At 42.9% G+C, this 26,525-nt stretch overlaps 1 protein-coding gene across 1 annotated transcript in view; it reads right to left on the reverse strand.

Moving 5' to 3' along the window:
- Positions 1–26,525, reverse strand: part of LOC141196034 (uncharacterized) — a 91,283-nt gene that overhangs the window by 57,584 nt on the left and 7,174 nt on the right. Inside the window, exons 2-3 of the mRNA XM_073662537.1 lie at positions 19,208–20,341; positions 4,767–4,936 (exon numbers count right to left, since the gene is read on the reverse strand). Coding sequence (XP_073518638.1) covers positions 4,767–4,936; positions 19,208–20,277 — 1,240 coding nt within the window. The 5' untranslated portion in view covers positions 20,278–20,341. The remainder of the gene's footprint in view (positions 1–4,766; positions 4,937–19,207; positions 20,342–26,525) is intronic.

Genomic DNA, 26,525 nt, shown 5'->3' on the forward strand with positions numbered 1-26,525 from the left:
AGAGAGTATGAATATTCACTCCTCCCCACTCCCATGGGCGTGGAGAACAGTGAATATTAATTTTATTTACTAGTGGGCACACAGGATCGCTAAGCCGCAGCAGGAGCTGCAGCCGCTGCTGACACTGTGCGCTATTAGAGAAAATGAATATTCACTCCTCTCCACGCCCATAGTCCCGGCGTGGAGAGGAGTGAATATCCCCACAGCTCACCTCAGCGTCGGAGGGTGCATGGCAATGACGTCATGCACTGAGATCAGCTGCTGGCAGAACAGGATGCAGTGCTGGAGCAGAGAGAAGGAAGGTGAGTAGAAGTGCTTATTTTTTTCATGTGTGCAGTGATGGTGTGCCATGTATACCAGGATAGGTGGACCATGCATACCAGGATGGGGGATGAGGGGTCCATGCATACCAGGAAGGGGGAGGAGGGGGAAATGTATACCAGAATGGGAAAATTTACAAGTAGCTGCTGCATTTCCCACCCTAGGCCTATACTCGAGTCAATAAGTTTTCCCAGTTTTTTGTGGTAAAATTAGGTGCCTCGGCTTATACTCTAGTATATACGGTAACTATAGTTATTCTCTTTAACCACATGTTCAAATTGTACTCATCTTAACAGTGTGACAATTTTCTATTTATTCAAAAAAAAATTTTGAGGCCAGATTCATCAAGACCAGTGTTGTTGATGCCGGTCTTGATGAAGGGGCATGTTGGAATCAGACACTCCTAATTCATGAAGAAATGCACGCCTCTTCATGAATCTGAAGCATCTGACAAACGGCGTGCACCTCTGTGCGCCACAGATTTCTGGAGTAGGGAATGCCACCACTTGTCATGAAATAGACAAGTTGTGGCATAACACCCTTGCCAAACCACATTCCGCCCATTTTGATTGACCTGGGAGAAAACGGTTGGGAAACCACAAAAAGTCAAAAATGTTGACCCTGACAAACCTGAGTGGCACATAAATTTTGTGACTTAAAACCTTTCACGCTAGAATTCTGGGGTGTAAGCTTTGATTAAATAGGGCCCATTGACTTTTATGGGTATTTCTACTGTATAATAACATTGAAAGTGAATTGACACGATACATGAGTAATAATATCTTTTCTGCCCTCCTGAATTGTGCTTAAACATCACTTTGTATACCTATGATTTTTAGTATATTAATAGGCGCTTAATTGATGTTTTGCATGTTGGGATTATGCAATGAGTAAAAGCAATTTTGCTATTTTTTATATTTAGAAAAATGTTTTTATGAGGGTATTGAGTTTTGGATCATGCTTGAATTTTACTATTCCTTACCAACCTGAATATGGTAGACTTGTTCAGAAAATGACCCTCAAAATTGTATTGAACTACCAGATTTCTAAAAGAAAAATGGTCTCTGTTGCCAACCAATCACAGCATATCTGCAAACTAAAATAATGCTATGACTTGGCCGTGTAATGGTTAAGTGTATGTTCAAAGGCACAGAGCTTTGTCGCCTGAACAACCATACAGACGCTTGTTCCAGGTCATTGCCTAGCGTAAAAATGCTTAGCAACTGAAGGTTCAGCGACCAGTCACTCCATTATTGCTGATAGCATGCTTTTTGCGGATCTCAAGATCATTGTTGGTTGGCAGTACAGCCACCTATGTAAATAGATGATGTGCTACTGACAATGTAAAGGATTTGCATGAATAATGGTCCGTATGAATCCCCCATGCTTGTTGCTACAAATATATGTTAAACCAATGACAATCAACTTTCAAATATCATAGAGCAGTGCTTATTACATGGAATTTATTGGACTGGGTAAAAGGACATTTAATCTAGGATTTGAACCTTTTCTAAAATTACTGAGAAGAAGGAAGGGACCAATAACAGATTTACCAAGAAATTCCAACATGAGTAACCTAATTGGACCACGCACATATGGAAGGTTTAACACAATTGAGCCTCTGGAATAAATTTGTTTTATAAAGTTGGGAGAATTGAAATAATTGTTTAGCTAACAATCTAATTTTTTTATTTTCTAACCACACAAACTAGGACAGTTTTAAATCAAAAGTAAAATCATTCCATGAGGCGATGGGAGAAAATCTAGTTGTCAGTAAAAAGTGATGCATTGGCGACAATGCTCATGAAATTATCCAAACCTCTGAAATGGATCTAATAGAACAATACTGCTGTAAACATTGAAATATAGTAATACATTAGTAACATAAAGCACACTTTAAAAGGAGTTTTCTGGGCTTACAGTAAATTTGTGCAATGACTATTACTCACCTGTCCAGCGCCAGAGCCAGGTCCTGCTCTCTTCTCCTATGAACACATCAGGTTTTCCAAGCAAATCAACAAACTCCTTTGATATCACCCAAGCCCTTTTAATCCCTTCACAACATATGATGTACATTTACATCATATGTTGTGTACTTGACTTTGATGCAGGCTCGCACATTGTGCCCGCATCTTTCCCAGCAGATGATAGCTGATTTCACAAGCAATCAAACGATCACAGCTTTAAGTCCCCTAAGAAGACTATTAAATACAGTAAAAAAAATAATAAAAAAAATAATAATTTTTTCAAATTATGAAAAAAAAAACCCACAAAAGCTCATATCACCCCCTCCCGCCCCCCAAAAAAATAACATATTTGTTATCACGGCATTTGTAAAAAGTCTGATCAAAATATGAAATAGCTTAATCCGATCGATAAACGTTGTAACGAGAAAAAACATAAAAATGCCAGAACTACAGGGGTTTTTTTGCCGCCGCAACATAAAATGCGATCAGAACGTCATATCTATCCAAAATGGTATCAGTAAAAAGGTCAGCTCAGGGCGCAAAAAATAAGACCTCACACAGCCCCATAACAAATGACAATTGAAAGTGTTTTGGGTCTCGGAAAATGGCGACAAGCTATTTTTTTTAAAAAAAAATCCACTTTTTTTTTTCACCACTTAAGAAAAAAAACTATACATCTTTGATATCGGTGTAATCATACTGACCTGGAGAATCATATTGCCTGGTCAGTTTTGCCGTTTAGTTAACATGGTAAATGAACAGCCCCAAAACAAATTATGAAATTGCACTTTTTTTGCAATTCCAACGCACTTGGAATTTTTTTCCCGCTTTCCAATGCATCACATGATAAAATGAACGGTGTCATTCAAATGTACAACTTGCCCTGTAAGAAAAACCCTCATACAGTTATGTGGATGGAAAAATAAAAAAGTTATGGCTCTTGGAAAAAGGGGAGGAAAAACAAAACAAAAAATGGAAGCTTGCCCTTTCATAAAAGGGGTTAACGGGAATCTGTCACCAGGTTCTTGCCATCTAATCTGAGAGCAGCATTATGTAGAGACAGAGATTCTGATTCCAGCGATGTGTCACTTACTGTTCTGCTTGCTGCAGTTTTGATGCACTGTTTTATCAGCAGGAGATTATTAATAGAGGGCTAGAAAACCTGCTGCCAGGTAGTCAAGCATACTCTTGAGCTCTGTATAACCCCACCCCTGATTGGCAGCTTCCTGTGTACACAGTACATCAGTGGTGGGGTGGGGTTACACAGAGCTGAAGGGTCAGTGAACTGCTATGTCTGAAACAGATAAAACAGTGATTTTTTTCAAAATGACAGCATGCAGCCTAGTAAGTGATATATCGCTGGAATCAATGTCTCCACCCCTACATCATGCTGCTCTCAGATGGGGTAGAAAAAACCTGATAACAGATTCCCCTTATGGCTGTCTCAGACAGCCATGTTTTGTCTCAGTATTAAATAAGATTTGCATTCAGTTGCATGTGTCCTAGCGTTTATCTCACCATCCATTACGCTCAGCTGGCTAATCATCTATTCAGCAAATTCTGGCTCGTTTACCAACCAACCAACTGCATTTACTTCCTGGCTCAGAAGTGCAGTTAACCATTCTTCAGCTGTAAGCATAACAAACTATTCTCTGTTATACACTCTGTTGCAGCAGTGTTGTAGTGTGTCCTTTCTGCTAGAAAGTATCCAGTTTGCCTGTTCATCACTTCTGGCAGAGGTTAACCATTTGTTTGTCAAATGGCTATGTCTCTGACCATCTGTTTGCGGACGGCACACAATGCTACCATTAACCATTTGTTTGATGCAAGTCCTGGACTGATTATACATGTGTAAATGTTACTGTGTAAATGCACACTCCTGGCCCTAACTGTATTGGAGATTCCTTCTATGCCTGTCTGAATGCCATCCTACATACACTGCAGTCCTGATCATCACTGATCCACGTGCCATCCAGCAAGTCCTGCCAGTTGTGCCATAGTCTTCTCTCCATGTTGTTCACCCTGACCTATGGCTTAAGAGAATCTACCTCACCAGCTGAGCCCATAGCATACTCTATGTTGACTGCAGATTGATGAAACCTGACAGTGTGCATTCCAAACACTGTCAGAATTCTGCTCAAATGCTAGATTGAGCGGGTAATCATGTTACTTATCTGCTTCACTCAATGTTCTATTGAGACAAGTAAATGAGATTCTAGTCGGCAAGACGTGACCATCAGTATGAAATTTGCACTCACGTGACCCCCCTGCTTAATCTTGAACTCTGAGGGGAATCCTGCAAGTGTACGTAATGCACAACGTCAGAGTATGCTAATCTGCAGTCAAATAGAGTGACTTCACAAATCTACCTCAAGCCCGGAAAACACCTTTAAATACTGTAATACACTATGTACATTTTTCCTATAGAAAATATAAAACCAAAAAGGGACTAGAAGTAAATATGGCTCTTATACATACTTTTTACTTTATATGCCTTGTCACAGAGATGGCATTTGTGAGGTCTGTCATCAGAGTGGTAGGCAATGTGGTCATGCAACTTCTTAAGAGTAGTCAGTTCCTTCCCACATTGGTCACATTGGTGAAACTTCTTGTCATGGTGGCTTGACTGGTGCAAAGACAGCTGACAACTTAAAAGTGAGCAAGAAAAGAAACACTTTATAAAAGTTCATAATGACAGAAATGTTGCTATACTAATTTCAGTATCATTATTTTATTCTACGGTTACCATCCAAACGTCATTCAGCAACCCAAGGTCAATTTTAATCAGTCTTGTTTTGAAGAAAAAGTCTAATCTCCAATAGAGCATTTATTTTAGTAGCTGTAGACTACTGTATATAGTACAATTAACTATTCAAAGCCAGATAATGCAACAAAGTCTGGCAGAGGGGAAGTAAACTCATGATAATTACAATGATGCACCCCATAATGCAGCAATCCAGGCATTTCTTGACTTCAGATTCCCTGAACTGACCCAACTTGACCTTAATTTTACTTTTCTCTCTGAACCACGCACCAGCTGTCTCTAAAGCCCCCGTCACACTAAGCGAGATCGCTGCTGAGTCACAAGTTTTGAGACGCAACAGCGACCCCAGTAGCGATCTCGCTACGTTTGACACTTAGCAGCAACCAGGCCCCTGCTGTGAGATCTCTGGTCGTTTTGGAATGGTCTGGACATTTCTTTGATCGTTGAGGCCCCGCTGGGTAGCATGTATCGGTGTGTTTGACACCTTACCAACGACCTTGTTGACGACCCAGACACAGAAACACATAGGCGTGAATCGTTATACAGATGGTTACGGGTCGCCGCATCGTTGCTGCGTCGTTGGGAAGATCTGACTGTTTGACATCTCACCAGCGACCACATAGCGACGCAGCAACGATTCCTGACAGGTCGTATCGTTGTCAGGATCGCTGTAGTGTCGCTTAGTGTGATGGGGCCTTAAGCCCCAGATGATATTTCTTAGTTAATGAGTGGCATTGTGGGTGCCAGACACCACTGTCAGCTTTAGGCATATTGTTCTACCCCACAACTCCTGTTTCTACTCCTTGGAAGTCTGAATGTGTAGATTAGGTCTTGCGAATCACAGGATACACATTGTCCTTAAAATCTTTGTTAGTTACTTTTAGAGGAATTTGACCAGATTCATACATGACACTATGGGAAATACTACTGATCGACAGAATTAATAATTGGCTGATATTAAAGGAAAGCGGTTTGGTATTAAACTTACTTTAAACTTTTGTTTTGCATAGTTTAAAGAGATTGCGATTACAGATCTAAGGTGCCCATACATTTAATTGAAACTGTTAGTCTTCCTGCCCTCCCCATAAATATGTCTAGAAGAACCAGGAGAGTAAAAAGGTGCACTTCATATTTGCTGATCATTTAATAGCCTGTTTACACAGGCCGATTATGCTTTAGATGTGCACTGACCGATGTGTAATAGATCATTCAGTGAGCATGGATTGCCACTGTTCTTAGCAGCAGGATCCTATCTATACAGGAAGATATGCTGCCAAACACAATGATCTTTTGTGCAAACTAAAAGATCACTTAATGCAAATGGTTAGACTGCACGATTATCATGAACGAGTGCTCCTACAAGCTGTCATGACTCCCCTTAAAGGGAATCTTTCACCCCCTAGGACTTTTCAGACTGCTAATATGGGCATACAGGTGATAGAAATGTGAATCTATACTTACCTGTATGGCCCATATTAGCGGTCTGGTTTCTGTGTAGTCGCATTTTTATTAAATGATTTCTGCTAAGCGTGGCGTCCCCTGGACACCAAGAAATGCCCGCCTACTAGCCCTATTATCATACTTACCCCACCTCCCCTGCACATCACAGGGCCCTGTGACGTGCAGTTCCCGGCCAGATCCAGCAACTGCGCACAAGTTCCCTGCTCCACAAGGCTTTACGGACAGCAGGGAGAAGAGCGCTGTCCGTACAGAGGAAACAGCGCAGGATCCGGCCTGGGAATGCACTTCACAGGGCCCTGTGAAGCCCTTAGCAGAAAACATTTAACCCTCAACTGGTGAGGTGGAGTTTTTGTCACGCAACTGGTGATGTGGGGTTTACTATACCCCAGTGTTTAGAAATCTCTTATTTTTTACAGAAAATGCAAAGATCACGTTTGTTTTAACTGTTTTCTTATTGGCGATTGATTACACATGAGTATAATTTTTGACACCCACAAATGGATGGAAGCTAGTGAGACACGTATCCTCATACCAGCATTTTTCAATGAATGGCAGCCGAACAAAAATTCTCTGGGGTGTGGCAAACCCCACCTCACCAGTTGAGGGTTAATAAAAATGCGATTACAGAGCAACCAGACCGCTAATATGGGTCATACAGGTAAGTATAGATTCACATTTCTATCACCTGTATGCCCATATTAGAGGTCTGAAAAGTCCCAGGGGGTGACAGATTCCCTTTAAATGCCAGATCGAGTGCGATTTGCACTGGCTATCACATGGAGACTAGATTCTCAACCGCTTCATTCAATGAATTGTGCTTTATAAATAAGACTTTAAATTGATATTCCCATCTCCAAGATCCTATCCCAATAAAAAAAACAGGTGTAATATTTATATTAGCAAATACCTCCAATTAGAACTGTAGCATTAGTGAAAAAAAGAGTAATGTTCACCGGTACTGCAAGCTCTAGATAACAGCTACTTAGTAGGACACAGCGGGAAACACCCATCCACGGATCTTATAACACTCCCCAAGGCAGGTACAAAAGGAAAACACAGGTAGTGCGGCTCAGCTCATAGTGAGAACTATATTTGGTTTTGAGTGCCACTATTTTTTCTTAACTGGATTACAAAGTGCTGATCTTTTATTGAAGCATGAAATTGTTAAACCGGGCAGATGAAATCCCAGTCGGCCTACTATTTTTTTCTTACCTGCATTAGAAATGTAGTATAGTTCTCCTGATAACCTATGTTGCTTACACCATGTGCAGGGCATTGCAGTAGCTTAGGTATCCATGGTTACGACCACTCATATAGTGACAGTTAGTTGCTAGTGGTCATACCCATGGATACCTACATTTCTAATTGAAAGTATTTGCTAATATTATTATAATATTGGGATATGATTTTGGAGATGGGAATATGATTTTAAGCCCTTGCCAGATACCTCTGGCTGTAGCGTCGGCGTCCCTGCCTCCTGCTAGGCAGGGACGCTGTTCCCCTCACCTCTCCGCTCTGTGCCCGGCATCTTCCTCCCGCTCTGCTGGCAGCGCGCGCTGCTTCCCGGCCACGGTGCTTAGGGCGCGCGCGCTCCCCCTCTCTTAAAGGGGCCGCGCGCGCTGTCCTAAGGAGTCCCCGGCCAATGGCCGGAGGACTTCACCATATATAAGGCACCTCCTCCAAAATGGAGGTGCTCGAGCAATGTTGTTGCAAAGCCTTCACTCTGCTTCAGCCCTCAGGTCCCGTTTCCAGTTACCTGCCAGTCACCTGCCAGATTCCTGCCTGTTACCTGCCTGTTACCTGCCTGTTACCTGCCTGTTACCTGCCAGTCACCTGCCAGTCACCTGCCAGTCACCTGCCAGATATCCGTTTACCTGCTTGCAAGCCTGCGGTCCGACGGTCTGCCTTCCGACACCTGTCAGTCTGTCTATGTAACAAGCCTGCCCGCTCACTTGGGAGCGCTAGTCTGCTACCTGCCTGCTAGTCTACCTGGAGGCTCCGCCGTCACTTGCCGTGACCACCTGCCTGTCCAGAGACTCTTGTCTGCTCACCTGGGAGCGCTCGTCTGCTACCTGCCTGCTAGTCTACCTGGAGGCTCCGCCGTCACTTGCCGTGACCACCTGCCTGTCCAGAGACTCTTGCCTGCTCACCTAGGAGCGCTCACCTGCTACCTGCCTGCTAGCCTACCTGGAGGCTCTGCCGTCACTAGCCGTGACCACCTGCCTGTCCAGAGACTGTCCCTGTCACTTGCCGTGAGTACCCGTCCTTCTACCCAGAGACTGTCCCTGTCACTTGCCGTGACTACCTGCCCTTCTACCCAGAGACTGTCCCTGTCACTTGCCGTGACTACCTGCCCTTCTACCCAGAGACTGACCCTGTCACTTGCCGTGATTACCTGCCCGTCTTCCCTGGGAGCCACCCGCTTCCTTACAAGGACCGCCCCCTTGTATAGTTGCTCAGAGGTTCCGCCTCCCAGACCAGTTACACTGGCTTTGGCCTAGGCCATGTTCACATCACATTATATCCTCATCAGTGCCTTTGTCAGGTCTGATGTCTTAAGCTCTGAAAAGTGGGATCTGCATGATTGCGCCGACAGGGCCACTGCCTTTAATTATTATTATTATTTATTTATATAGCACCATTGATTCCATGGTGCTGTACATGAGAAAAGGGTTTCATACAAAATACATATATCACTTACAGTAAACGAACTAACAATGACAGACTGGTACAGAGGGAAGAGGACCCTGCCCTTGCGGGCTTACATTCTACTGGATGATGGGGAAGGGGACAGTAGGTTGGGGAGTTGCAGCAGCTCTGGTGGTGGTGATGCGGCAGCGTGGTTAGTTCAGGCTGTAAGCGTTTTTGAAGAGATGGGTTTTCAAGTTCCGTCTGAAGGATCGAAATGTGGCGGATAATTGGATGCATTGGGGCACAGAATTCCAGAGGATAGGGGATATTCAGGAGAAGTCTTAGAGGCGATTGGGTGAGGAACGAAAAAGTGTGGAGGAGAAAAGGAGGTCTTGGGAGCACCAGAGATTACTCGAGGGAAGACATCTTTTTAACATATTTATTAATGACCTTGTAGGGGGCATACAGAGTAATATTTCAATATTCGCATGTGACACTAAACTCTGCAGGGTAATCAATACAGAGGAGGACAATTTTATATTACAGGAGGATCTACGTAAACTAGAAGCTTGGGCTGATAAATGGCAAATGAGCTTTAATGGGGATAAATGTAAGGTAATGCACTTGGGCAGAGGAAATAAAATGTATAATTATATGCTTAATTGTAAAACACTGGGCAAAACTGTCACTGAAAAAGACCTGGGTGTATTGGTGGACGACAAGCTCACGTTTGGTGGCCAGTGTCAGGCAGCTGCTGCAAAGGCAAATAAAATAATGGGATGTATTAAAAGAGGCATAGATGCTCAAGAGGAGAACATAATTTTACCTCTATACAAGTCACTAGTGCGACCACATTTAGAATACTGTGCACAGTTCTGGTCTCTGGTGTATAAGAAAGACATAGCTGAACTAGAGCGGGTGCAGAGAAGAGCGACCAAGGTTATTAGAGGACTGTGGGGTCTGCAATATCAAGACAGGTTATTACACTTGGGGTTATTTAGTGTGGAAAAAAGAAGGCTTAGGGGTGATCTTATTACTATGTACAAGTATATGAGGGGACAGTACAAAGACCTTTCTACTGATCTTTTTACTCTGAGGCCTGAGACGGGGACAAGGGGGCATCTTCTATGTCTGGAAGAAAGAAGGTTTAAATCATAATCACAGACGCGGATTCTTTACTGTAAGAGCAGTGAGACTATGGAACTCTCTACCGCATGATGTTGTAATGAGTGATTCACTGTTAAAATTTAAGAAGGGCATGGATGCCTTTCTTGAAAAGTATAATATTACAGGTTATATATACACACTAGATTCCTTGATAGGGCGTTGATCCAGGGAACTAGTCTGATTGCTGTATGGAGTCAGGAAGGAATTTTTTTCCCCCAATGTGGAGCTTAGTGTTTGCCACAAGGTTTTTTTTTGCCTTCCTCTGGATCAACATGTTAGGCTATGGGTTGAACTAGATGGATTTAGTCTTCCTTCAACCTTAAAAACTATGTTACTATATAGGGAGATTAGTTCGGAGATGTACGGAGGGGAAAAGCTTATGGATGGATTTGTAGGTCAGTGTTAGTAGTTTGAACTGGATATGCTGGGGAATTGGGAACCATTGAAGGGATTTGCAAAAGGGGTTAGAAGAGGAGTAGCGAGGCGAGAGATTAACTAGTCGGGCAGCAGAGTTAAGGACGGATTGGAGAGGGGCAAAACAGTTAGCAGGTAGGCCACAGAGGTGGATGTTGCAGTAGTTGAAGCGGGAGATGATGTGGGCATGCACAAGCATTTTAGTATATTGAGGGTTTAGGAAAAGACAGATTCTGGGAATATTTTTGAGCCAGAGGCGACAGGACGTGGCAACAGCTTGGATGTGCGGTTTGAAGGACAGGGCAGAGTCAAGGGTTACTCCGAGGCAGCGGATTTCCAGTACAGGGGAAAGCGTGATGTCATTTATTGTGATATTGTGATCAGGTGGGGAAGATGTGTGAGATGGAGGAAAGATGAGGAGTTCAGATTTGTCCACATTGAGCTTGAGGAAGCGAGAGGAGAAGGAGGATATGGCTGAGAAGACATGCCGGGATTTTGGACAGCAGAGAGGTGACATCTGGGCCAGAGAGGTAGATTTGAGTGTCATCAGCGTACAGATGGTACTGGCAGCCATGGGACTTGTTGTCCCAGGCCAAGGGTATAGATGGAGAAGACTAGTGGTCCTATGATGGAGCCTTGAGGGACTCCCGGCAGAGAGAGGGCAGGATGAGGAGGTAGTGTGGGAGTGGGAGAGGCTAAATGTCTGGTTGGAAAGGTATGAGGAGATCCAGGATAGGGCATGGTCTTTAACACCAAAGGAAGAGAGGATCTGTAGTATGAGGCAGTGGTCAACTGTATCAAAGGCAGAGGCCAGATCAAGAAGAAGGAGCAAAGAGAATTATCTGCTTTGGCTGTAAGCAAGTCATTAGTAATTTTGGTCAGGGCAGTTTCGGTGGAATGGTGGGGATGGAAGCCAGAGGTGAGAAGAAAGATCATGTGAACATGTTGCTCAAGGAGTTTGGAGGCAAATGGGAGCAGCTGTATGGGGCGGTAGCTGGACAATGCGGTTGGGTTGAGGGATGGCTTTTTGAGGATGGGCATGATTGTGGCATGTTTGAAAGCAGAGGGGAAGTTACCAAAATTTAGTGACAGGCTGAAGAGATGAGTTAGGAATGGAAGGAGTGTGGGGGTGAGGTTGGGGAGGAGGTGGAATGGGGGTCAAGTGCTCAAGTGGTGAGATTTGATTTGGAGAGGAGATGCGCTCCTTCAGTGATGTTGGAGGGGGAGGTTATGGGGGAAGGGCATTGGTCTTGTAAACAAAGGAGTAGTGGTGGTCAAACAATAAAGACTTGCCTTGTTTGGTCAATCTTGTTTTTGAAGTGTGTGGCAAAGTCCTCAGCAGAGAGGAGAGAGGTCGGAGGGGGCAGTGGTGGGTGGAGGGAGTTAAAAGTGTTAAATAACTGTTTGGGGTTGTAGGAGAAGGAAGATATGAGGGTTGTGAAGTAGGCCTGTTTAGCAGAGGTGAGGGCTGATTTGAATGCAAGTGTTGCTTGTTTGAATGAAGTGAAGTCATCTTGCAAATGTGTTTTCTTCCAATGCTGCTCTGCCACCCTGGATATTTGCTGAAGCTTTTTAGTGAGGTTATTGTGCCAGGATTGTCTATTGATTCGTCGCATTCTGTCATGCACGAGAGGGACAACCGAGTCAATAGCTGATGCAAGAGTGGCATTGTAGAAAGAAATGGTGCTGTCTGTGTCATGGAGTGAGGATATGGATGCCAGTGGTAGAATAGAGTCAGAGTGTGTAGGTGTCTAGATGTGCGAGGTTTCTGCGGGGGTGCGCTAGTTGCTGAACATGGGTGGCAGGTCAGGAGGACAGGGATGAGAACATGAGTAGATGGTTGTCAGAGCAGGGTCGGGTGAATATAAGGTTCAATGTATGTTAGTCTGTGTGGGTGGCTGAAGAAGACCTGAATGAAGTAGACAGTCACGCTATGCTTTAACATCATTTTCAGCAGAATCCACATATCTGAGGCAGGCTTCGACTTTGGTGCCTGCCCAAATAGGTGCATACTGTAGAAAAGGACTAGTAGATACAACATGATGTGTACATAACCTTATCTGGCTAAGCAACAAAAGGATGGGATATGTTGAAATTTCAGATGCCTGAACCTTCGCCACCACCCCCATTTACAGCATCTCCTAGGGTAAAGTCAGGAGGCTCCCACACACATTAGATGGCCCGACATTAATTTATTGTCTATGGCCAGCTGTATTTAAAAAAAAAAAACACACACACACACACACACACACACACACACACACACACACACACACACACACACACTTAATTGCATATCTACAAGTTAAATCTTCCCACCAACCCAAAAATCGACAATACAGATTGAACAGGATCTATTCAACAAATGATCTAAAAACAGAATAAATAGATATGAAAAGGATATGTAAAATGAGGTGTCCATATTTAACATGGTCAAAAACAGAAAGGCCACAATATTGGAGACACTCATCTAGTAGTTTTTGGATCCTTTGGCTATCAGAACCTCAGCAATTGTCGTGACCCACGTGGACAGGAAAGCTTCTCACAGTTGCCACAAATTAAATGGAGGTTCTAAAATGCTCTGATCAGTTTCCTTTACCTCACCCCTCTATACAACTAAGATAAGGGGATTGTGAAGGCCAGCAAAGCCGTAAAAACTCGCTGTCATTTTCCTGGAAGAGTTCCATAACATACAACCCTTTTGGTGGGGTTGTATGTTATGCATGGTCCTGCAAAAGTGTCCTTTCGCAATAAGGAAGCGTGACAGAGTGAGGGGAGGTATGCTTCACCACGGCTGCTAGCCTTAGCAAACTGAACCTACAACTATTCCCCAGCATGTTATATGTTGGGGGTTAAATCACCAAAAGGGAGTGTTTTTTTGTAAATGACCATTGTGAAGGGTGGGAGGTCATTCACCATACCTCTCCAATCAGGGGAGTGACTGGGCTTTAAATAGCCAGCCTTGACACTCAGGTGTGGTCAGTACCTGGAGGCCAGCTCCAGAGAGAGTTCATGTTGGTTTGTGCTAAACTGAACCGTGAGGATCTCTGTTGCTGATCCCGAGTGGCCGGACCCTGGCCGGGTGCAAGGACTTTGCTGGACACTAAGTTTGTTTTGCCATTATGCCAGATGGGCTATATTTATGTTTCATGAACTTTGCGTTTGTTTATGCCACTAAATAAACCAACTAAAAAATTTAAAAAAAGAGACAGTGTCACTAGTTTAACACCGCCAAGTCGCTTTACCACAGTTGGTGCGAGAGTGCGTGCAAGATTCCAGGACCATGTGTACCTGCCACAGAGACCGGTGGATGTCCTGGGTAAAGGCCGCCAGCCAGCCAGAGAAGTCAGACAGTATGGAGGACCTGCTTAAGCATCGGTTGCAGTCACAGCAGACGCAACAAATGCAGCAGCAGCAAGCGCAGCACCAGCAGCAGCTACAGCAACAGTAAGTGCAGTACCAGCAGGTGCAGTACCAGCAGCAGCAGCAATCGTGACCTGTTCTCAGAGCTGCCGGAGCGTACACAGGTGGTAGAGAATGATGTATTAACAGAACCGCAAGTAAGAGTGAACCTGAAGCTCGTCGGGAGGTGAGTGATCTCATCTGAGGTGAAAAGGATGTTAGACCTCGGAGTGATAGAGGAATCAAAGAGTGGGTGGTCGAGTCCTATCGTTCTCGTGCCAAAACCCAAAAGGGTAATGGAGGTTTTGCAAGGTCTACCGTCGGCCAAGTGTGACGCATACCCGATGCCCCGCGTCTATGAACTCATCGAGAGGCTTGGACCTGAGAGGTATATTACCACTCTTGACCTAACGAAGGGCTATTGGCAGATCCCCATGTCCCAGAGGGCCAAGGACAAGACGGCGTTCGACACCTGATGAGTCTTTCCAATACACCCGAATGCCTTTCGGACTGCAGGGGCCCCAGCCACCTTCCAGAGGGCCATGGATTGGATCCTAGCCCCACATAAATATGCCACAGCCTACCTTGACATTGTGATCTTTAGCCCAGACTGGGCTAGTCATCTGCCGTAGGTACAGGCGATTCTGGATGCTCTGAGGAAGGCGCGGTTTACTATGATTCCAAAAAAATGTGCCGTTGAAAAGGAAGAGGTCAAGTACTTGGGCTATGTCGTCAGGAGAGGTGAAATTAAGCCACAAGTCAATAAAGTCGAGGAAATCCAGAACTGGCCGCAACCACTCTCCAAGAAGCAAGTGAGAGCGTTTCTGGGTATCGTGGGGTATTAACGGCGGTTTATCCCAAATTTTGCCATGATGGATGCGCCACTTACGGATCTCCTCAAAGCCACCAAGTCAACGATGGTGAAATGGACGGATGAAACGGAGACGGCGTTCCAACAGATGAAGCTGGCACTGAGTAAGCAGCCGGCCCTGGTCACACCAGACTTTGAGAAGGAATTCGTGGTCCAGACAGACGCTTCAGAAGTTGGCCAAGTAGCCATGCTCTCTCAAGAGATAAATGGGGAAGAACATCCCATTCTCTGAGCCGGAAGTGCTCTTCCTGCGAGAAGAACTACGCGATAGTGGAAAAAGCGTGCTTAGCCATAAAATGGGCCATAGATACACTTAGACATTACCTATTAGGCCGGAAGGTCATGCTCATGTCAGATCATGCCCCTTTGAGGTGGTTGAGGAAAAGAAGGGTAAGAATGCCCAGGTAACTAGGTGGTTCTTAGGTCTCCAGGACTTTAATTTCCACGTGGAACATAGGCCCAGGAAGTTACATGGCAATGCAGATGTCCTCTCTAGAATTCCCTGTCTGGTGTCTGAAGGTGCCCAAACCCCCAGCTTTGGGTAGAGGGGGGGGTATTTGTGACAGAGTCACTGGTGTTATATGTGAGGGGAGGTATGTTTCGCTACGGCAGCTAGCCTTAGCGAACTGAACCTACAACTATTCTCCAGCAAGTTATATTTTGGGGGTTAAATCACCAAAAGGGAGTGTTTTTTGTGAATAACCATTGTGAAGGGTGAGAGGTCAATGACCATACCGCTCCAATCAGGGGGAGTGACTGGGCTTTAAATGGCCAGCCTTAACACTCATGTGTGGTTAGTACCTAGAGGCCAGCTCCAGAGAGAGGAGCTCGTGTTGGTTTGTGCTAAACTGAACCGTGAGGATCTCTGTTGCGGACCTTGAGTGGCCGGACACTTTCTTAAGTTTGTTTTGCCATTATGCCAGATGGGCTACGTTTATGTTTCATGCGTTGGTTTATGCCGCTAAATAAACCAACTGAAAATTTAAAAAAGACAGTGTGACTTGTTTACCTAAGCATACAGCCAAGTAAGTCGCTTTGCCACAGAAGGAATGGAAAAAAAAAAATAAAAAAAATGACACCTACAGGTTCCCTTATTCCTAGATCTTAACCCCCCCCCTCAAACAAACCACATTCTTGGTATATTCATGACACCAAGTAAGAAAACCCCCACAGGGTTGATCATTCTGATCATGCCTTGATTGAAGTCATTCCAATTGCACTATTTTTCTATTCTAATGTGTATTCAGGCCAAAACTGATACATAAAAACTCACTTGATTTTATGTTGCATTTCAACTATATTTATGCTGTGTTCTGCTCCTTGCTTAAAAGAGGCAGGTATATATTTAAGTTGTCGTTTGTATTACCTAGCCCATTTTGTACACAATCTGTCTTGCTACATTCCTTTCCACACTTTCGTTCCTGCACCATCGTGGACTTAGGGAGATGTGTGTGTGTGTGTGTGTGTGTGTGTGTGTGTGTGTGTGTGTGTGTGTGTGTGTGTGTGTGTGTGTGTGTGTGTGTGTGTGTGTGTCAGCGTTTTAGTGCTATTTAGGCAGAACCTTACCAGGGATATTAGGGAGAGCCGTATAGATCAGGGACATATAGGTTTATCTTGACTGTGATCAGTCTCTTTTTAGTTTTGAGAATACACTAATATCACATGTATTTTTGTACACTTTTTTTTTTTTTTTTTTTTTTAGTATTGCTGAATTTTAACTAGATCAAATTTAGCAATTTTTAAAGTGAATATATGTACACTTGTTTTTGACTTCTTTTTCATGACACATTCTTGACGACAATTTCAGCTAGACAATCTCCCACTGCCCTTACACAATGAAGGGGTCTGACAGAGATTACTAGCTAATCCAAAAGTTGCTAACTCATCTACTAAACAAAAGCAGACCTTGAATTTATGATGTAGCGCCTTGAGACAAACGGCAGTCAGAACTGTTTTTGGATAGATGTCAAATGGTATACAGTTACCATCCAAGATTTTGGAATAAGCTTGATAAAGCAATCATGATTCACAGGGCATGGTGGAAATTTCTTCTAAATTTGCTACTAATATACAGGTGCAGCTCATTAAATGAGAATATCATCAAAAAGTTATTTTATTTCAGTTCTTCAATACAAAAAGAGAAACTCATTATATAGAGTCATTACAAACAGAGTGATCTATTTCAAGTGTTTATTTCTGTTAATGTTGAGGATTATGGCTTACAGTCATTATTTCAGTAAATTAGAATACTTTATAACAGCTTGAAAATGATTTTAACATCCGAAATGTTGGCCTACTGAAATGTATGTTCAGTGAATGCCCTCAATACTTGGTCAGGGCTCCTTTTGCATCAATGTGGCGTGGCATGGAGGCGATCAGCCTGTGGGACTGCTGAGGAGTTATGGAAGCCCAGGTTGCTTTGATAGCAACCTTCAGCTCGTCTGCATTGTTGGGTCTGGTGTCTCATCTTCCTCTTGGCAATACCCCATAGATTCTCTATGGGGTTAAGGTCAGGCGAGTCTGCTGGCCAAACAAGCACAGGGATACTGTTGCTTTTAAACCAGGTATTGGTACTTTTGGCAGTGTGGACAGGTGCCAAAAAGCTTGTCGGCAGAGGGAAGCATGAAGTGCTCTAAAATTTCCTGGTAGACGGCTGCGCTGACTTAGGTCTTGATAAAACACAGTGGACCTACACAAACAGATGACATGGCTCCCCAAACCATCACGGATTGTGGAAACTTCACACTAGACCTCAAGCAGCTTGGATTGTGTGCCTCTCCACTCTTCCTCCAGACTCTGGGACCTCGAGTCCAAATGAAATGCAAAATTTACTTTCATCTGAAAACACCACCTTGGACCACTGAGCAACAGTCCAGGTCTTTTTCTCCTTGGCCCAGGTAAGATGCTTCTGGCGTTGTCTATTGGTCATGATTGGCTTGACACAAGGAATGCGACACTTGTAGCCCATGTCCTGGATACGTCTGTGTGTGGTGGCTCTTGAAGCAATGACTCCAGCACCAGTCCACGCTTTGTGAATCTCTCCCAAATTTTTGAATGGCCTTTTCTTAATCCTTTCAAGGCTGTGGTTTTCCCGGTTGCTTGTGCACCTTTTTCTACCACACTTTTTCCTTCCACTCAACTTTCCATTAATATGCTTGGATACAGCACTCTGTGAACAGCCAGCTTCTTTAGCAATGACCTTGTGTGGCTTACCCTCATTGTGGAGTGTGTCAATGACTGCCTTCTGGACATCTGTCAATTCAGCAGTCTTCCCCATGATTGTGGAGCCTACTGAAACAGACTAAGGGACCTTTTTAAAAGAAGCTTAGGAAGGCTTTTCAGGTGTTTTTTGTTAATTATTTTAAATTTACTGAGATAATTTATTTTGAGTTTTCATTGGCTGTAAGCCATAATCCTCAACATTAACAGAAATACACACATGAAATAGATCACTCTGTTTGTAATGACTCTATATAATATAGGAGTTTCACTTTTTGTATTGAAGAAACAAAATAAAGTAACTTTTTGATGATATTCTAATTTAGTGAGATGCACCTGTATCACTTAATGATCCAGGTTCTCCTTAGAGAGCATCAATCTTACAAAAAAAAAAATCAAAGCCGAAGTATCTAAATATATGTAGTTTATTAAAAAGTACCGTAATTGTTCAGCATCTTCCTAAACCAAATACATTTATTTTTTAGATTTCTAGTCAAAATTGAGACAGCCCTCTCCTGGAGGAGACTATTGTAAGATTGCTGTTGTCTTTACTCTCTCATTTTAATGTCATACTCTACCCCCCCCCCCCAACCACTCCCTATAGACTACGACGCCACAATTACGAGGGGCATGTAACTTACCTCCTACTAAAGAAAATGGAAAAGGATGGTAACTTTAGATAGTACCTATATAACATGTTTGTAGGGGGATATAAGCTTTCTATGACTTTAGCTATAATCCTTGTAAGTTCATACAAATGCAAAAAATTGCTATGCAAATTTCTCCATTGCATGACCGTTCTCAAATGCTCAGCCTGTTTGTCACCCCATTTTTTTTTTTTTTTTTGAGAGCAGATTCGTAAAGATGCAAGGGATAGCCAATACTACTACTACTGACTCCATTTACCACGTAGGCAGCATAATAATCCAAAAGTACAAAATACATGTCCATGACAGGTCAACGTAATAATCAATAACACACGGCTCTCACCTGTAATTGAACTGTTTATCACAGAAGCTACACTGGAGAAGGTTCACTCCTGGATCATCCTGGTGATTTAGAAACTCTGAGTATGTCAATAGTAGTTCACATCTGTCACATTTGTGTACTATTCCAGCAAGGTTTTCGCTCCCATCTACGCTTTCCATTGCATTCGCATTCTCCAATCCAACTATGGTAGAATAGATAGTAGGCTTGAGTGGCTCTTCTTGTAACCTCAAGTCATTCAAAGCTCCTGAACCATCAGGAGTATCAGCATCATCACATAAATTAATGCAAATATCCGCGGCTTCATCATCGGCTTCTTCTGAAGAACCATCATTGTGAATTGTAATAGGCACGTGTCTGTTATAGCCAGGGTTAATATAGGAGTTTTCTGGACTGTCACCCACAGGGCTCTCTCTCCCCAATCGTCCAGGCTTTGAAAGTTGTGTCCGCATATAGTATCCAGGCTTTCGAACAACATATGTTTCTTTATAAAACGTTGGCCTTTTTTGTATCTTGGTTTTATCTTTTATTGGAGCCATGGTTTCCATCAGTCTTCTTTCCCCCTTATACAGACTGTTGTTAATCTGAAGGTTATCCTGCCGGATTCTCTCTCGTCTCGGTTGGCTCTCAATTTCTCTCAACGCCAAATCCCGATTTGGCACACCATAATCATCATCGTCTGGGACGCAGATTTCTTCCTTTGGACTAATGTTATGTGGACTACTGGATACATTGACCACTTGAACTGTGAGCGGGAGACTAACTTGCAACAGCTGGGCAGCCTGCATAAAGTCTTGCACATGACAAGTAGGGATTTTGTATGTATATATAAAATCTAGAAGATGACTGAAACCCTCCAAGCTCACATTGTCCAGAACCAAAAACTGCTGCTGCTCATTTCTGCTTAGTGCTGCATAGAAATACTCACTACACGCAGAAAGAACATTTTTATGAGCAAGAAAGATTTTACCCTCAACCATCAAGGAAACGTCACAAAAAAGGCCCATTGATTTTTGTTCATTCAATTTCTGGAGAATAGACCACCCATGTGCTTCTGGAGACATAGGATCCATGCTGTTTGTGCAATTTGAAGAGGACAAGTTAAACTACTGTCAGTTAAAAATTGAGGCACTAAACCTACAAAAAAAACAAAAAAAAACATTTTTTAGACATTTTTCTTATAACATATATATTGAGGTTTGTTTTTCTACACATTTCTTTGCCATCATAGGTTTCTAGATACATTTTTGCTAAATATTTGCCAAGTATACACTGTGTGCAGAATTATTAGGCAAATGAGTATTTTAATCATTTTGATACTTTTTATACACGTTGTCCTACTCCAAGCTGCATAGGCTTGAGAGCCAACTACCAATTAAGTAAATCTGGTGATGTGCATCTCTGTAATGAGGAGGGGTGTTGACTAATGACATCAACACCCTATATAAGGTGTGCTTAATTATTAGGCAACTTCCTTTCCTTTGGCAAAATGGGTCAGAAGAGAGATTTGACGGGCTCTAAAAAGTCCAAAATTGTGAGATGTCTTGCAGAGGGATGCAGCAGTCTTGAAATTTCCAAACTTTTGAAGCGTGATGACCGAACAATCAAGCGTTTCATGGCAAATAGCCAACAGGGTCACAAGAAGCGTGTTGGCCAAAAAATGCGCAAAGTAACTGCCCATGAATTGAGGAAAATCAAGCGTGAAGCTGCCAAGATGCCATTCGCCACCAGTTTTGCCATATTTCAGAGGTACAACGTTACTGGAGTATCAAAAAGCACAAGGTGTGCGATACTCAGGGACATGGCCAAGGTAAGGAAGGCTGAAAAACGACCACCTGTGAACAAGAAACATAAGATAAAACGTCAAGAATGGGCCAAGAAATATCTTAAGACTGATTTTTCAAAGGTTTTATGGACTGATGAAATGAGAGTGACTCTTGATGGGCCAGATGGATGGACCAGAGGCTGGATCAGTAAAGGGCAGAGAGCTCCACTCCGACTCAGACGCCAGCAAGGTGGAGGTGGGGTACTGGTATGGGCTGGTATCATCAAAGATGAACTTGTGGGACCTTTTCGGGTTGAGGATGGAGTGAAGCTCAACTCCCAGACCTACTGCCAGTTTCTGGAAGACAAGTTCTTCAAGCAGTGGTACAGAAAGAAGTCGGTATCGTTCAAGAAAAACATGATTTTCATGCAGGACAATGCTCCATCACATGCATCCAACTACTCCACAGCGTGGCTGGTCAGTAAAGGTCTAAAAGAAGAAAAAATAATGACATGGCCCCCTTGTTCACCTGATCTGAACCCCATAGAGAACCTGTGGTCCATCATAAAATGTGAGATCTACAGGGAGGGAAAACAGTACACCTCTCGGAACAGTGTCTGGGAGGCTGTGGTGGCTGCTGCACGCAATGTTGATCGAAAACAGATCAAGCAACTGACAATCTATGGATGGAAGGCTGTTGAGTGGCATCATAAAGAAAGGTGGCTATACTGATCACTAATTTTTTTTGGTTTTTGTTTTTGCGTGTCATAAATGTTTATTTCTAAATTTTGTGCACTGATATTGGTTTACCTGGTGAAAATAAACAAGCGAGATGGGATTATATTTATTTTTTATTAAGTTGCCTAATAATTCGGGACAGTAATAGTTACCTGCACAAACAGATATCCTCCTAAGATAGCCAAATCTAAAAAAGAACAAAAAACTCCAACTTCCAAAAATATTAAGCTTGGATATTTATGAGTCTTTTGGGTTGATTGAGAACATAGTTGTTGATCAATAATAAAAATAATCCTCTAAAATACAACTTGCCTAATAATTCTGCACACAGTGTATGTCTAGAATAGCGCAGGGTGCCATGTGTTACTTACAGGAAGAAATGTATTATGCAGAATACAGTTGTAAAACACTGTCAATGAACAAACTAATTGACACATGCACTGAATGATCACTTTATTAAAGACACTCAGAGTAACGCATTAGATCTTCTTTGGCCTTCCGCAGCAATTTGTCATTACATAGATTTTGCTAGGTGTTGAAGTCATTCAGCAGGAATATTGACCCATTCTACCTCATGCCAGAGATGGTCTAAAGCAGGGTTCCCCAACTCCAGTCCTCAAGGCCCACCAACAGGTCATGTTTTCAGGATTTCCTTAGTATTACACAGGTGATAACTGCATCACCTGCACAGGCAATAATTCCATCACCTGTGCAATACTAAGGAAATCCTGAAAACATGACCTGTTGGTGGGCCTTGAGGACTGGAGTTGGGGAACCCTGCTCTAAAGGATTAAGACCTGGGGACTGTGAAGGCTACCAGAGAGGGAAAGCTCACTGTCATGTTATTGGAACCAGTCCACAATTTTGTGCCAAGAAAACAATTCTACATGCCATTACTCTATCTACACAGTCTGAGTTGACACCCAACAGGAGGATTTTATAGATTCATGCAGCTTGTACAAAATTCTGATGCTGCCATCAAGGACATGCATAAAAGTTTGAATTAGGCCCACTCCCAGTTGCCAATGAGTTCTCACTTTTGCAGAGGCTTAATGGTGGTAAAAGAGGGTTCTCACCCAGTTTAACCAGTTAAATGCCACAGTCGTTGTGGGCCACAGGTGTCTGGGAGGAAAATAGGTGGTACTCACCAGCTATGGAGTAGGTTCTCACCACCTATGGAGTAGGTTCAGCACTTGAGCTCACATCATATACATCCTTCCAACTTATATGAAATGGACGGACGCCAGCCTGGTGGTGTTCAGCACTGAGCCCCACAGAGGTCACGTAGACTGCTGCCATTGGCAGAACTCCACTGACTCCCATCAGCATGGTTTAAATGAAATCTGGATTAATTTCACCAAGCAATGTTTTGCCACTGCTGATTAATCTAAATTTAGTTTGGCTTTGCCCACTGGAGTCTATCCTTTATATCTCCCTTGAACAGCTCTGCTACTAAAGATGATCTGCGCTAAGGATCAATGTAGTTGGAGCACCAGTGCTGTACTCCGGAGCAATTTTTTTTGACAATGCACGGCCTGTTTGTCAAAACGATTGTTGACATCCTCCTCTGACCCCTTTCATGAGGGTTAATTATGTGCACATGGATGGATGCTGGATGTTAGTCTCTGATATCATAATTCTTGGTAAATGTTCAACATCATTGTACTACTAAATCTCACACAAGACTACCAGCTTATGAAATACAGGCCTCATGTAATTTAGCACCGATAATCATGCATCGTTCGAAGTCACTGAATTTTTAAGACTTTAAAACAGATAGTCATAATGAAAAAAAGTGTTAATAACCAACATGTACCACATGTATAGTTTATAACAGCATCTAAAGATGTTTTTTTGTTAGCATGCTAAAGTCTTAGAAGTATAGCAGCAAGTTTTCATTACTCTAAAGAAATTTACAAAACCTATAAATATAATTTTATTTTTTTTCCAAGGGACCTCTTTACATTTGAAATGACTGAGGAGCATACATGTCAGAAAACCTAAGAACACTGACCCCATTTTAAAAACTGCACCCTTCAAGGTATTCAAAGCCTCCTTCAGGAAGATTGTTCACCATTCAGGTGCATCACAGGAAATAATGCAAAAGTGGAAAGAAAAAAAAAAAGTGTTGCCTTAGCCCTGAATTTTTATTTTCACAAGAGTAACAGAAAAAAAATTAAGACAAAAATGAAAAAAAAAAAAACTAACTTCATTTTAGAAACTACACCCCTCGAGGAATTCATCTAGGGTTTGGGTAAGCATCTTGAACCAACAGGTGCTTCAGCTAATTTTGTATTAGTCGGCTGCAAAAATGAAAACATTTTTTTTTTCATCCCAAATTCTTTATTTTCACAAGGAGTAGCAAGACAAAGTGAATCTCAATATTTGTTACCAAACTTCGCCTGAACGTGAGAACACCCCGTATGTGGTCAGAATCTAGTGTTTGAGCACATGGCAGAGCTTGGAAGGAAATGAGCTCCATTTTACTTTTGGAACATCATTTTAGCTGGATTAGACTGCAAGCACCATGTTGTATTTGCAGAACCTCGGACATGGTAAAATAGCAGAAACCTCCCACAAGTGACTTAATTTTGGGAACTGCAGCCCTCACAGAATTCACCTAGGTTTGATGGGCATCTTCAGTCCACAGGTGCTTTAGTTTTATAACATTGCAATGTAGGTTGAATAAAGACCTAGGTCCATCCAATTCAACCTTTCTCTTCCAATTGTACTCTCTACACTAACTAACTTACTAGGACTAGGACTCACAGCGGCAGCGGAGTGGGTCACAGCAGGCAGGAGCCGGCTACTGCGGTTAACACTGTGCCCACTGTTATAGAAAATAAATATTCACTGCTCCCCATGCCCATGGGAGTGGAGAGCAGTGAATATTCATTTTCTTTAATAGCGGTCACACTGTTAGCTGCAGGCTTCCTGCAGTGGCTGGACGATTATGTTTCCCACTATTAAAGAGAATGAATATTCACTGCCCCCCACTCCCATTGGTGTGGGGAGCAGTGAATATTCATTTTGTTTAACAGTGGGCACACGTGATCGCCCAGCAGCTGCAGGAAGCCAGTGGCTACGGCTAACACCACGACGCTTTTAAAGGAAATGAATATTCACTGCCCTCCACTCCTATAGTCCTGGCGTGGAGAGCAGTGAATATTCCAGCAGCTGATCTCAGCGTGTGGGAGCGCATGGCAGTGACATCCTGTGCTGCTTACACAGTGAGATCAGCTGCTGGAGCAGAGGGAAGGAAGCTGAGTAGAATGGTTTATTTATTTATTTTTTTATGTTTGCAGCATGATGAGGGCCATGCATAACAGGACGAGGATGAGGGGTGCATAAGCGAGTATACAGATGAAGCAGCAGGTGCTCACAGCGGCTGCTGCCTGAGGTAATACTGGAGTGAGTGTGACGAAGGAGCTCCAGTGGCCACTGAACTTATCACTGACTTCATCTATGGTGAGCTCACAGGACTGGTGAAGCTTCTGTATTACCTCAGGCAGGGAAATGAGTTACCTCAGAAAGTAGCAGTTGTCAGCCCCTGCTGTTTCGTCTGTATATTCATTGTAAGGGACTTATGATTAAATTTCCCCCCTTACCAAGAGCCATGGTATGTTCAGACCATGAACTGGAGCAGCTCTACATGGTCTAACAAAGCAATTACACTATACATAACAGTGGCACATTCATAAGAACACTTCAGCAGAGGAATATTTATTTTAGACACATTCAATATGGAAGTTATTTTTATTTCAAAGATTAAAATGTACTTAATTCATGTAACAACCCCTTTAAGGCTCAGTTTACATTTATCCTGTGCTTTTTGCCAAGCACTTCCAACAGGATTTCCATTTAAATCTCTGAAACACGTGATTCAGACAGAACAATTCACTATGCCAAGGGCCTATGAGGTTGAAAGGGAACCTTCTTCTCTCAACTTTTTAAAAACGGAGATTGCTATTGATAGTGGCATTTAGAGAGTTAAACAGCCAGGGACAGTGATGCTGCATAAGTCTAGCTCCTGTGGTGATAGCACTCGGCTCCAGCGTCCACACGATCACCAGGACATACCTGTATGTCTATTTGCAGGAAAACCTAAGAAAGTAGGACGTAACAGGAATCCAATGTCAGAAAGGTGCAATTTCCAAACAGCAAGGCTCCAGTCATGAAAGGTCAAGTGTCCCTAATAAAATGGCCAGTGTACAGCATTCATCTGCTTGTTGCAGTATGTTTCTTGGTTCGGTTCCCTACCAGTTGTTCAATTGTATCCCAGCCTGAAGAAGGGGTCTCTGTGCTACTAAAGCTGGCAAACATATTTCGAATTAGCCAGTAAAATGTATCGCTCCTAGAATTCTTTTCTAGGTTTCTTTTAAAACAAAAAAAAAAAACAAGTATTTCTCATGGATTTTCCTGGCTGACATGGTATCAGACTATTTTGAGATTCCTTCTGAGAATACAAAAATAATACCTTCATAATTGGAAATAAAAAACTGATGTTCTGTTTTTTTTAATGAGGACATGGACATCTGACATTTCAGTAGGTAACCATGGAGTTGCTATTTATTTGACGGACAGACAGGGATCTCTCACATTGCTAAGGCCTTATTCAGACCTCTATGATCTTACGCTATGTAAAAACACAGATCATTATTCATCAGTGTTTGGTCAATGTGTCAGCATTTACCATCAGTGTTTGCTCAGTGATTTACACTGATGGAAAAATAAAGAAATAAATACCAAGCTTCTCCTATCCATTACAATGTTAATCACAGACAGCACACATACTGCACACTGATGCCTTCCATAGGC

This window comes from Phyllobates terribilis, unplaced genomic scaffold, assembly GCF_046119375.1.
Source record: "Phyllobates terribilis strain yellow unplaced genomic scaffold, ASM4611937v1 Scaffold_1__5_contigs__length_1240528914, whole genome shotgun sequence".
In the NCBI taxonomy this organism is placed as follows: domain Eukaryota; kingdom Metazoa; phylum Chordata; class Amphibia; order Anura; family Dendrobatidae; genus Phyllobates; species Phyllobates terribilis.